The sequence below is a fragment of the Pelmatolapia mariae genome, linkage group LG12, assembly GCF_036321145.2.
Source record: "Pelmatolapia mariae isolate MD_Pm_ZW linkage group LG12, Pm_UMD_F_2, whole genome shotgun sequence".
Taxonomy (NCBI): Eukaryota; Metazoa; Chordata; class Actinopteri; order Cichliformes; family Cichlidae; genus Pelmatolapia; species Pelmatolapia mariae.
The window spans coordinates 37517440-37531756 of record NC_086237.1 but is presented as its reverse complement, the minus strand read 5'-3'; the positions used below and the strand labels follow the sequence as shown (position 1 = coordinate 37531756).

The following is a 14317-nucleotide window of genomic DNA, read 5'->3' as shown; positions in this document are numbered from 1 at the left end:
ACACCATAATTGCTTTTATTACTGATTTAAAAACCTGAATAATTTACAAGCTGGCGTAACAAAATATTTAGATTCACAGTTTATTCTAGTGCCTGCTATTAGAGAAGTTCAGTCAGAGCTTTATTTGTTCTAAATCGTTCTCTGCTGTACCAACATGGGTCCCTGTTGATAATTACCAGTTTATGGGAACATCAATTACCATCCACATTAAAAACAATCCATGGTGCCTTTGACATTTTGAGCGGTTTAGCGGATTCCTGAGCTTTATATTGTCCTCTGAACAGTTTATTCAATGACCTCAAAGACATAATTATGAGAGACACAGAAAGACAGAAACAGCGCTCAAAACTATGGAAGTGAAATTATTGGTGCCAAAAGTATAATTTTCAGGACAGTAAAAACTTATTTGGGACAAAGTCACGCAATATATCTACCGAAAGGTGAGTCTTGCTTCTACAATAAGTTTGGTGGTGACAGTTAAGAGCAAGTCGAGTGGTCGGCTGGGTTGTTTTTCGTGGCAGGTAGGGGCAAGGTGGGTGGATTTTATGGGTGTTTGGGGGTACTCACTGTTACTTACTTGAACGGCTTCTCTCCTGTGTGTGTGCGGATGTGGTTGTTGAGCGTTGTGGCGCCAGCGAAGGCCCGGCCGCAGTATCCGCATTTGAAAGGTCGGTCGCTGGAGTGCGTCACTACATGGTTCCTCAACTCTGACGGCTGAGAGAAGGACTGGGAGCAGTGGCCACACTGGTATGGTCTGAGGACAAAGAGAGTCGGATGAAAGAAGAAAACAGAAGGTGTGTGCGAGCGGGAATGGCTTAAATATTCCCCCTGCAGGTGTCTGATTTAATAATGAATAAGTACAATAAAACAAGTGTAAAGAAAACTTTTACATAAAGATAACAGCACACTATGTGTTTTTTTTTTGTTGTTGTTTATTTTATGGATGTTGCTGAAATGAAAGGCACTGCCTTAAATTTGCATTCTTTCTAACAGTCAGCAGGGGGCACCATTTGTAGTTGCAAAAAGAGGACTGCTACTACTGCTCACTTTATCGAAAATGAATTTAGAATATTATTGTAAAAGGCGAGATTTTAAACTAGTGATTGAGGCGAGGTCATAGAGGATGTAAGCTGGAGCTTCATTTTCTCATAGACTTCTACACATTCACACCCTCTTCAGTTACCTGAGATGTCTCCCCCTACTGGCCATGATGTTACTCACCCTTAGGTCTGTTGGTAAGATCATATTTTATTTTGTTAGCTCTGTTACTTTGTGACTCTTGTGCTCCATGTATTAATTTACCACTACATGACAATTCATCAAAAAAAGGATTATTTCTTCATCTTGCCCATGAAGATTGTTCATTTTTATGGGTTTGTTCCACCTTTTCTGTTGTTCTTCCATTATCACAAAGAAACAATGATGCACAGATGAATTTTTCTGGGTGCTTGTAACTGGAGTGGAGCAACATGAATTAACACAAAATGAAAATTTGGAGACATTTTGTTTACATACAGAAAAACATGAACCTGCACACTTTACAGCTCACTAAAAAGCAATACATATGGTCTATAAACACGCAAACAGGGGGCGGGGGAAGTCGGACACTGCTCTGGTAACCATGGCAGCCTGACCCTCATCAACAATGCAGGCCTAGATCATGACTGGACCATTTATCATGGTGTGTGTGTGTGTGTGTGTGTGAAGAATAGCAGTTGCACAGAATGAGATAGAGACAGTAAGAGAACAAGAAAAGAAGAGATATATTAGGTTATTGTGTGTGTGTGTATGTGTGTGTGTGTGTTTGGCCCAAATGGGAGTTCACACTGTGAAGAGTGAATGAGACTGAAACAAACAACCAAACAGAAGCTGTGTGTCTGCTAATAGAGTGTCCTGCTTCCATACAGCAGCAGATCTAATCTCACACTCCTTCCATTCGCTGAGCCGAACACGCAGCCAGCTGTGAACATTATCGAGGTATTTTGTTTTCACTTACAGGACACTTCAGCCTCTGCTCATATCTTGCATCTCCTCTCTTTTTTCCCATTATCATTTTCAGGCTCTGTGTGCAAACCTCTGTTTCCCACATACAGACTTTACTTAGGCAACCCGCCCAAGCATATATGTTGATGCTTTTATTATCTTTTTGAGAGGATAATTTAGTACTGCTCAACCCTCTGCTAAACAAACTCACCCCGGCTCTTTTCTTCACATGTTTTCCTTACAGGCTGTCTCACTGGCCACATTGCTATCTGTGTAGGTTTCTTGATATCATTTAGCTACTTCAGAGAGGATCTCATCGTCCACCTCCCTGATGGCAGCAGTCCCTTCATCTGATCTGAAAACTTACTGAAGTGGAGAGTCAGTCTAACCAGAACACACAGCAGCTGATTATATTGGTCCAATATACATTTATCAGTAAGTATTTTGAAATTTCACTATTTACAGAGCAGAGACTTGTAGCAGTAGTATTTCACATGCCTTTTTTCTTCCACAGTTTGGTTTGCATATTGCATTCCAGTTTTATGGACTGCTTGTTTAAAATCGCTAAAATTGCCGAGTGAGACCTGAAACAAAATCAAGCTTAGAGGCACTCCATGGCTTTGACACAGCACCACAGGAGGATGTGGTGTTAAAGTACAGAGAAAGTCAGTTAGTGCCGTGTATCAGTCAGTGTGTATTGATGAGCCGGGAGCTCTGAGGTGATTAGCTGCCGTGTGTCTTCTGTCAGTCACATTAACGACCTCAGGAGTACACTGAGGATCCCGTTTTTAAAGCTGCTTTAAAGACAGGGATCAGGGACGCTCTTGTGATTACCATTGGTACTTTATCTGCTACAGTCATACTTTAGCTAAGCATGGATATTATATTTATAATTACTTTAATGAGTGTTATGGCTACTTTTACTCATTGTAATTGTAATCAGCATTATTATTGCGTTCAAACGTGGTGGGGCTCTCTGTGTTTCATTTGCTGATTCTTCCCGTGTGTGGATTTTCTCCAGGAGCCTGGGAGACATTCAGGCCCAGGATACACTCATAGAAGAACCAGAGCTGGAGCCTATCCCAGCTGTCATAGTTACCTCTCACCCCACGAGAGCCAGGGTTCACCTTGGACAGGTTGCATGCTCACATTCACACCTACGGCCAGGAATGGGCAGTAACACGTTAAAGGTAATGCGTTACTGTAATCTGATTGCTTTTTTCAAGTAACAAGTAAAGTAAGGGATTACTGTTGCAAAAAAAAAGTAATTAGATTACTGTTACTTTCCCTAATATGGAGTGCGGGAGAGAGTACGACCATGCAGTGTTTAAAGCTTGGAAGCACTTACATTACTTTGAGTTTGATTCCATGAAAAGTGACATAAACATCAGCGTCCAATGTACTCTGCGTGGGAAGAAAACTTCTTTCTACAGCGAAAAATTAAACTTCTAATCTGAGCATGCACCTAGCACGCCGCCACGGGAATGTGAAATTTACAGAGAAACCCCCGGATCCCCCCCACTGACATGACTGCTGAGGCACTGGGCAAACCTCCACCTGCCTCACAGGACTCAGTGCTGCTGGATCTTGTTTTACTTGTATCTCTTTGAAAGAGTGAGTGTAAACACAAAACATTTTATTTTATATGACGGATTATTCAGAAAAAATTGAATTGGGCTGAAAGGTCTATGTTTTATTATGTATTCAGGTTGTGTATCATGTTTTTTAAAAGTAACTAAGTAATAAAGTAACAAATTACTTTTGAAAATAAGTAATCAGCAAAGTAATGGGATTACTTTCTTGGAGCAGTAATCAGTAATTAGTAACTAATTACTATTTTCAAGTAACTCGACCAACACTGCCTATGGCCAGTTGAAAATCACCAGTTAATCAAGCAATCATGGAATACACTGCAGAAGGATTTGCAGCTCTCTCAGCTGATTTCGCTGAGAGGTGTCTGTCTTCCCCTTTTTCTGAAATTTAGGGATTAATGAAGTTTATTTTATCCTTTTATGAACCAGGCTTTTATATCTCTCTGAGACACACTTTGATTTCTCGTCTTTACCATCTTTATCTCTCTGTAGTCCAAAAACACCTCATCAGACTTGTATATCCATCCATCCATCCATCCATCCTCGACCACTTATTTGGGCAGCAGTGAAGCAGTGAACCCCAGACTGCCCTCGCCCCCTCCACGTCTTCCAGCTCATTCAGGGGGCACACCAAGTTTATCCAAGACAGCTGAGAGATATAATCTCTCTGGTGAGTCCTGGGGCTGCCCTTGGGTCGACTCCCTGTAGGACATGCCCGAAACACCTCACCTATGAGGCATTAAAATCGGTTGGCTCAACCACCTCAAGTGGCTCCTTTCAGTGGAGGAGCAGTATCTCTGGAGGAGATTCCTTTCATGATTTCCCCCTGGTAGGATCTCCCAAGGCAAATTGGACCTGGGTGAGGGGCCAGACAAAGAGAAATTCTGACAACCCCTATGACGACAAAAAAAACCCCCAAAAATCAAGGGTCCAGTTTACACTGTCCACACAAGATCACCAGAGGTAGAGGCTGAAGGTGCGAGCGTCTGGTGGCCCGGTCCAACCAGGCTTAGCCTGAAAACCTATATGAATATATAGAAGCCGCCAGGGGGGCTTGAAAAGCGTTTAGTCATGAAGGAAATGGAAAAATGATATAGTTTTTTCTGTTTTTCTTTTCATATGGGTCACTTGGTTCTGTATTACTGTGTAAGCTGTTAAACTGACAGGATAAACTCCCATGTGCTGCCTGAAAATAAAGTGATTTTCATTCTGAAACTAATAAGACAAAACTCTGACATCAGTTCCTTACAAATGGGTAAATACCCCAGAACTAGAATAAAACAAATAGACCAACATCTTCACCACTCTAATAAATCACAAACACCCACAATACCCTGAGACGATGTAGACACACACACACACACACACACACACACACACACACACACACACACACACACACACACACACACACACACACACACAGAGGAAAGTAATAAGAGTAAAATAGTGTAATATAAAATCGAAAAATTCTCACTTGCAGTTTTCCACATAAAAGGCGTCTCGCCGTGGGGGTCGGTTCATTTATCAGCCGGCCGGTCTATAAGTTCACGCCTCAGTGGGCCGCACCACTATTTATTAGGTGGGTTTTCTATGAAGAGCTGCATTGATTGTGAATAGTTTAAGTTGATGAATGTGTGGATATTATTTATTAAGGCAGCAGGCTGGGAGATTAATGCCCGGTTATTGTTTATTACAGGGAGGAGTGGAGGAGGAGGAGGTGAAGCATAAACACCTCTATCATGCACACAAACACACATGGACACACAGGTATGTGCATATGCAACCAAAATATGGGAACAGACAGGCACATGCAAATACGATCGTTTATGCATAAATTACCACACATACTGTATGGTCTGGATTTTATACCAGAAACACTGAACTTCTTTAACATGAAACACAGTGGTGTGCGGATAACACAGAGAGGGGAAAAAAGCTTTAGGAAACTTTAGTTTTTAACAGATTTCACTGGTGAATGTGACACTGAGCACTGAAATGAAATACAGATAATATTTCAAAATATCAAGGTTTTACCTGGCTTTTAATGGATGTGCTGAAAACCAGACTAGGTCTGCCTATAGTTAAAACAAGTAGTCTGTGTTTCCACATTTAAAAGGACCCTTTTCCTGTCAATTTCATAATGAAGCTAGCAAGCTTTCTACTCTTGTCCTATGACAGCTGAGGTAATTAAGAAAATTTATAGATTAACATTTTTTGCATGCGGGATAAATCCTAATTAACTCCCCAAATAAGTTCCCAGAGGACTGTTACTGAAACAGCACATGAAATTTGTTTAGAAGGGGAAACAAATTTCAAGCAAATTGTTTTACATCTTAGAATAAACTCATATTTTGATGGAAAAATAGGTTCTAGGCAAAACTGAGAGTCATTCTAAAACCATTTTAAACCCAAAGTCAAAAAGCATGGGGAGAAAATATTCACACAAAATAGGGTTGAATTCATCTTTATGACTCAGTGACTCAGATCATGTTCATATTATCAAATCAAAGCACTAGATGTCAAACATATGACACATCATCTCCATTTTAGGGATGCTCCTCATGACTAATTTACTAACAAACAGGATTTAAAAAGTCTAAAAGTAAGAAAACACTAACGAGGAGAACAGAGGAGAAGTGGAAAGTGTATCATGGGGTCTACAGCAGCATAACTAAGTGAGGCTCAGGGTCAGCCGATCGAGCTCTAACTATAAGCTTTATGACAAAGGAAATCTTAAACAAAGACAAGGTCTGTCTCCTGAATCAAAACTGGGAGCTGATATCACAGTACAGGAGCCTGATAGCTGAATCCCTGCCTCCCATTCTACTTTAAGAAACTCAAGAAACCACAAGTAAGCCTGCAGTCTGAGACTGATATGTCTACTAGGATATACCATCATAATATCATAGATGGAGCCTAATAATTATGTGACAAGAAGGATTTAAAATTTGGTAACAAAACACATTTTAAATGTTGCAAATGCCAGAGAAGTCCAACCTTTATATACAGTCTATGTCCACAGTTGGACATGCTTTTTACAAATATGAGAAATTTTGACTGCAATTTTCGCTGGCTCAGTAATATTTTCACAATTTTTATGTTTTCCAGATAGTGTTCATTATAATTTGTCAGACGCCTAAGCTCATGTGTCAAAAAAATAGACACACTGGAGAGCATTTGACATTTACGATGAAAAATTCCTTATTTTACTGTCAAATTAATGAATTAATTTGGTATTAATTCTTGTAAGAAGTCATTATTTCAGTCTTTTCTTCATCTTTCTTACAGCTGATCTCATGAATCTCTCCCCGTTTCTCTTTTTATTGCTACAAACGAAGCTGCTCCATTTGGACTGCTGGCTAACTGTATCACGTCTCTCTCGGTGGCCGTTAGCATCAAGTCGTTACTCAGTCCGATTGTGTCGACAGCACAGACAGCCAAATATGTCTAGAATCAACAACGCAACAAGTTAATAAAAACACCAAATGGACAAGTTAATAATGCTTAGTTTGGATACTCGATGAGAGCAAAATCAGCTGCTGTGTTTTTCACGCTTAGCTTAGCCTGTGCGTGTATGTGAGATCTGTAAAATTAGCCATTTTCAACACATCCGTGTAATACGGTTCAGGACAATAAACCTCGTGTCAGCTTTCAACACAACATGTGGTAGGAACAACAGAGTCAGAGTCAACATGTCGCTGTGTCCACACCTTTAACACATGAGCTGATGAAAGAGGCAGCGTGTGTGTGAGAGACCCGACTGCATGCCGACCAGACCTCACTACTGAGACTACATGGGAATGAAACGTTCTGGCTCGCATACATGTTTTCATGGCATCAGAGAGAGGTCAGAGGTCAAGAAGGTGGACAGGAGAATGGAAAGTAAGAGCGTTGATCCGATCAGATCTCTCGCAGACTGGAGAGAAAAACATTTAAACGGTGTGTGGTGAAGTGGGAACTTCACACGATGACAAAAACATGTAAATGACTGCTCTACTGCAAGCCAGCAGGCAGTGAAATTATGGGCTCAAATTGTGGTCATAAATATTGTGAACTGAGTTTTGTAACCTTGTAAACCAAAATATCTGAAAATTTCACGTTTGTGCATCTATTTGTATGTTTGTGAAAAATATTTACAGAAGTTGCTTTTTTTTTTGTTAAGGTCTGGTTACAGATACAAACCAAAAAACTACGTGTAAAACTCAGCGCTCACGTGTGAAATATACATGACCACAATTTGAGCCCAGACGAAAAGTCTGTCCATCATATCGCTTGTACTGATTACTATGAAACAAGTGTGGGTTAGAGTTTTCCCTTGTGACTTCAAAATAAAGGCCTGGGTAAATATAATCACTAAGACTCTAGACAAACTGAGGTTTGCAGTAGCAGTGGAAAAAACTTACAAAAACACTATTTGAAAGTCTATTTTCTAATCAGTTTGTAACATTTTCTTTGTCATTTTTTAAAAAATGTACAGATGTTGTAACATCTGTAAAAATTGTAGGATTATCAGCAAACAGTAAACACCACTGTGCTAAAAGTTGCAGTACGATCAGTGGCTATTTAAGGCTGTCTCCAAAAGTGAGTTCATCCAAAAAAAAAAAAAACCAAACACAATGCATCATTAGCATTACCAGGGGTGCAGCTGGTCTGACTGACAGGTGGATGTTCTGCTCTGACTGTAGGTTTCACCTCCATTAATTGGAGTCACTGAACTGGACCTTTTCACCGTGTCTCTGCTGCTGCTCCTGCTGCTTTTGGACCTTCTTCAATAGAATTATCTTAGAGTTTGTGCTGTTTTATAGCAGTAGTTTGCAGGTATGCATTTTGAGTTGCACTCATGCAGTTTCTGGATGCAGACTTGCAAAGTGAGCGTGACAAGTGTTAGCTTGTAAGCTTATTTTTACAGAAAGACGAACATATCTGCTTCTAGATTTAATAAAAACAATATTTAACTACTACATTTCTGACAGCATCACATTCATATTTTTATGTGTTTGGGGGTTAAATCGGTTGCTTGCAGATGATGTTTTCATTTCCTGAGCTTTAAATTTGATTTAGGACCTCAGTGACTCAGTGAATATGTGTGTGTGTTTATTTGCAGCGTGCAGTGATGCAGAGTGAAGTGTGTCGATTGACCCGCATGGACTCAGTCTAATCCATATGGAGTTATATCTGTGCTGTGAGGACGTCTCCTCTGTCTGCCTCATATGAAGACATTATTCCCTTGAGACCAGCAGCTATAAATCACTGCTCCCACATCGTCAATACAGAATCAATGGCCCTCTGAACACACATAAAAATATGTATGTATGTGAGTGGAGCACGGACATCCTAGCACAAACAAAATCACCGGAAGACAACCGTGAACACACACAACTCCTTTTTCTTTCATCTGCTGTTTTTTATCCTCCAGTATCCATGTCTTTTTGTTTCTCTCTGTCTTTTCTTTTTCTTTCAAACCTTATTGACTGATCTATTAGAGCAGAAAGCTCACATAATGTCCTCTCATCAGCTAGCTGTACTCATCAAACCAACCTCATAAAGAAAACTAAGCAAACAGCCAATATTGTGTCATTGCAGATAATGCCTTTTGTGTGTTTTGTCTGTTTTTGTGTGTATGTGGTCAGGGGGTACTGAACATTATGGGTATTGTAGTTTAAAAGGAAAACATAGTTATTAAGAAGATCTACTGATGGGTCCCAAACAACACTGGGTGATTTTACCAATTTACCATTTTCTGTTTATATTCAATGACGGATTTCCCGCCATTGTAATATCTGCAGTAAATGTCAGCTCTGAATGTGCATTTTGCAACTTTTTTCATTGATGCATTTATGATCACTACCTGAATGAACAGACCAATTTTATTTAAAAGACTCAGGATTGACGTGTATGAGTGTTTGTTTTGTCTTAGCAATCCGGTCTTCAAGTCTGACGTCATTAGCCGTGTCTGGGCCCAAACTCCGCTGCAGGTCCACAAGTCAAACGATCACTGCGGGATCGCTGAGAGTTGAAAAACTGTCTAAATTCTTTCATCTGTAATAAAATGATCAGTGTGGCTGCTCTACCAGGTGTAACAATTAAGTTTAACATCCAGGCATCCATGGAAATGGAATTTATTATCTCTCTGTAGTTAGAAGTTAGCAGGGAGTTAGTTCGCTAGTTTCCATCTAAATATAATATAGCATGTCCTGACTGAGGGATTTCTGAAACAAATTAAGACGTACAGCTCTGCTATCACTTCCGACATAAATGAAGACAGGAAAGTAAACAGCAGTGGCGTTTGTAGCGTTACTGAAGTTTGGCTAGCTGGTATAGAAAGATCGGTAGCGACACAGCTATGTTAGCATAACATAAACAGTGAAGCTGGAGGATGAATGCTAACTTTTTTCCACTCGATAAAAGTTAACGTGAGGATTCTCGATGGTCAGGGACAAATGCAATAGCATGGCGGGATGCTGTAAATAGATCAAACTTCAGTCAGGAGAACAACTGAGATAATCCATCCACAATACGAGGTTAGTCATTCATATACTTCTGCATGGGCTGGGCTGTAGTTACATCGTAAAGTTTTAAAAACTGAGCTTTAAAATGAATAGCGTTAATAAAAACCGAGAGAGTCCGACAGTGATCACTGACTGTTTTTAGGGGCTTTTTGAGATTAAATAGAACAAGATACAAAGCATTAAAACATGTTAAAAACACAAAAGCCTTATTAAGCACAGGGTAGTTTGGGCCCGGAAGCAGGATTCATCACGACATCACTTAAAGACCAGATAGACAATGAAAGCTTAGAAATCCTACACTCCACTAGCATCAACAAACATGGACAAAAAGCAAGCTAGCTCTATGCTGGATATTAAACAAAGATAGTATGAAAGGTGGATGCATCTTTCATGTCTGAAAAGTACCTTAAACCTGCATACTTTTTAATAGCCACCAGGGGGTCCTACAGACAGTTTTAAAATGCCCAGGTGGCGATAGCGAACATGCTCATCTCTAGGCTTCATAACTGAACATAACTGGGCATTCCAGTTTAAAATTTTGAAATGGAAGTCAGGATTTCCAACTTCCGACTTAGTATTTATGCTAATGTTAGCCAGAAGAAAGCTAGTTTTACCTGTCTTGGTTTATGATGCCTGTCTCACCAAACACGTCTGAGGATATACCTATAGTCAACAACAACAGGGCATTCAGTTCAAGCAGGAACTGCAGTTTCTCTTAGCAAATCTGTCCCTTAACCTAGGTCTTTATAATGACTAATGTAAGCTAGAGCAGCCTAGGTAGTAAGTTAACAGCTAGCTTTCTATCTGGATTTTTACTGTCTAAAATCTAGTGAATGTTTGAGTGGATATGCTAATTGATTAGCTTCACTTTGACCAGTTAACATGATACATAAAACTAACTTATGTATATGCCATCATTTGCTTTCTATTGTTTGCTCTCCAAAGCTAGTTGTAACTTAGCTATACAATATGAAGCTGGCACTAGAAGCTTTGTCACATCCAGTGATGGGAATAACGGCGTTACTAACGGCGTTACTTTTTTCAGTAACGAGTAATCTAACTAATTACTATTCCTATCGCCGTTACTGTTACTAACAAGAAAATGCGGTGCGGTCGCGTTACTAGTTTTCAACAAACAGACGGTTGAAGCTGTCTTCAGCTTACCGCATCTTATATCAGTTGCACGGAAGTAGCTGTAAGTAATCTGGGAGCTACAGCTTTAAGCAGCTGCGAGCGCTCCCGCGGACGGCAATCACTTTCTGCCCGACGATCACTTTTTGGCACAACACCTGGAACTCAGGGGGGCAAAACAATCGCATGAGTGCTGCTGTTTGGCTGAGGAAGAATAAAGTAGTCGTGGTAAGCCAATCAGATGACCACTTCAAGATGCCAAAGCAACAAGGTTGATATATACCACTTTTTAAATTGTGTTGTTACTCCACGTAAAACCAGAGTCATGATAAACAATATATACGCGGCGTTTTTCCTAAATAGTTTCGTCACGTTTACTGTCTAAGGACAGCGCTAGCAAGCACTCCCTGCTTATGACCAAAAAATAAAAAAACAAATCAAAAAACAGCCTTTTCGTGTTGGTGGAAAAATGCACCATGTCGACCAATCAAAAATGATATGGCAACATGACACTTGGTTGTTTAGGAAGAGGGGGAAGTTTTAGGAGTGACGGCGAGAGAGAGAGAGAGAGAGGGAGAGCAGAAAAAGAGAGAGAGCGAGTTTTGAGATGTGAGAGATTTGTGATGTTTAGCATGTTTGGAGTGTGTAGTTAATGTGTTGTCTTGTGTAGTTAGTGTGTAGTGTTGTGGATAGTTTTGTGTTGTGTGTCAAAACAATGAGGTGACTGCTGTCTCCAGGTAGAGAACAGGAGTGATACACCTGCTGTCAGACCTGCAGGTATGTGATGTTCTCCTTTATAGTGGACAGAAATTATTTTTTTGGAGTGGCACAAATACTTTGTGTGGCATCTTATTTAATGCAGAACAGCTGATTGTTCTGTAAATAGTTTGAAATCGTTATAACAAAGGGTAAAAGGTAAATGGCTGCAAATAACTTTGTTTGCAAAACTTGTGCATGGGATTTTAAAATTGACAATTTATATTTGCATTTAAAGTTATGAAATATGATTTAATAAACATGTTTGTGGTTGTTACAGTAAAAAATATAACTTTTTCTACTTTTATGTTTTTTGTCTGATTTTAGATCAATTGTGTTAATACAGTATGTCAAAATGAAAACATAACTGTAAATTCAGACGTGAGATGTGCTGAAAAGAATGATACCAAACAAGGCAAAGTAAATAGTTTTTAAAGGTGAAATGTAGAGGAAACATCAAAAGTAGTTAAAAATGGCCAATTATAACCTGGACCCCAGAAGGTTAAACATTTTTTTTAAAGTAACGCAATAGTTACTTTTCAAGTAATTAATTACTTTTAGAATCTTGTAACTCAGTTACTAACTCAGTTACTTTTTTGAAGAAGTAACTAGTAAGTAATAATTAATTACTTTTTCAAAGTAACTTCCCCAACACTGGTCACATCCAAGCTAATGCTATTGTCATTATACTGATATTCAGGTAGTATTCAACACAGTGATACATGACAGAGCAACTTAATTGTGCAAGGCAGTCTTGTGCATGTCTCAGCAATGTTTTTGTCAATGCCAGCTGACTTTGCACAAATGTGAGCAGCGGTTTACTGACTGCAGTTCACTTAACAGCCACGGGTTTCATTTATATGATGGTCTGAGGGTACACTGAGCTCCTTTATTTCTGCTTCGGTTTTCAGAAATGGTGGCTGAAAATGTCCCAGGCCTCTAAGCACTGTAATATGACCACACTACATTAAACAAATAAAAGCGATTACGGATAAGCACATGGGAACATTGACGCATTTGAAACTGGAAAAAGTAAAACCACCTGAGACTTGAGAGTCTAAAATTTGCTCCAGTGTGCTCTGCCAGCCCACAGAGCTTTACTTACTGATACTAAACAAAACCCACTCGCATGCAGATGCAAAACAAAGTAGGTGTTTATTATAATGGCAAACATGACAGATAAAAATAGACTTTGAAGAAATTTCTACAAGCCCGTCCATCACAGTGATGAATCATTATCCTGCGGCTACACACTGAAAAGAGAAAAAAGCTATTTTTCAACACATCTGTATGTCCAGCAGGGACAACACACATCTGTGTTAGTGTTAAATGCAAATATGTCTTCACTGCCGGGTGATAAATCTCCTAAATGTCAACTGTTTAGTAACACAAAGAAACAACCTCGTTATAGCCTGGCATGCAAACATTTTGAGTTAATTGTGTTTTGAGAATTTTCTCAGCTCACAGAGCAGCAAGTGAGACCCAGCTGAAAACATGAACAAGTGTGTTGGTTTTAACACTGATAAATCCATTACACTTCTGCAAAACATCTCTGAGCATTGCTACAGCATCAGATTCTTCAAGAGACAACTAAGTTTTAAATGTGTAACCAGTTACAGTGCAGTCCAGAGGGTTTATATTTATATTTAAGTCACAGAGAAAGACTTTCAGATGTTAATTACCACCACTGGTCCACTCCCCCCAACGCTCCCAGTGAGCTATGGTTTACTCCGCTAAGATAAAGGAGTGCAAGATATAATTAAATAACTCCATCACGTGGCCCTCACCATCTAGCATTTTGACCTGTAGCTGATGACAGTAATACTTGTTTTTGCTTACAACAACTGCCAAGTTGATTAGTTCTAACCAGAACTGGTTTGATGCTGCAGAGCAGAGCAAGGACTATTTACACCAAGATAGTGGAGGTGGAGTCTGTCCATTGGATGACGAGCTTAGTGGAATGGTAGCTGATTATTGCTCCATTTTGTATTGGGACGAAGTTTATACATGGTATTATTCTATAATAATTATTTATTCAAAATGTGTACTACTCAAACAATGTTAGTGTTGGGAAGAGTTTAATTAGATCATTAGAGAAGGGTAATTGGACAAAACAGCAGAAGCTTAATGCAGTGAAAAGTGACTGATGAAGCTCCAAGAATTAAGGCCAAACACAGGCTGATATATTAATGAAGAATAGTCTACCAGAGTGCTAATATAAAGTCAGTGGCAAGTTTCGCAAACTGTGGGGCAGGCCCCACTAATAGGACTTTAAATCTTTGCAAATTGGGTTTGGCTGACCAGGAACAGAGTGAAACTCAGTTGAACAGATGAATTTGTGGG

At 39.6% G+C, this 14317-nt stretch overlaps 1 protein-coding gene across 2 annotated transcripts in view; it reads right to left on the bottom strand.

Moving 5' to 3' along the window:
• The window catches only part of prdm6 (PR domain containing 6), a 143749-nt gene that overhangs the window by 8746 nt on the left and 120686 nt on the right, over nt 1–14317 (bottom strand). For both annotated transcript variants that reach the window (XM_063490438.1, XM_063490440.1), the window contains one exon: nt 578–754. In XM_063490438.1, the coding sequence (XP_063346508.1) occupies nt 578–754 (177 nt within the window). The remainder of the gene's footprint in view (nt 1–577; nt 755–14317) is intronic.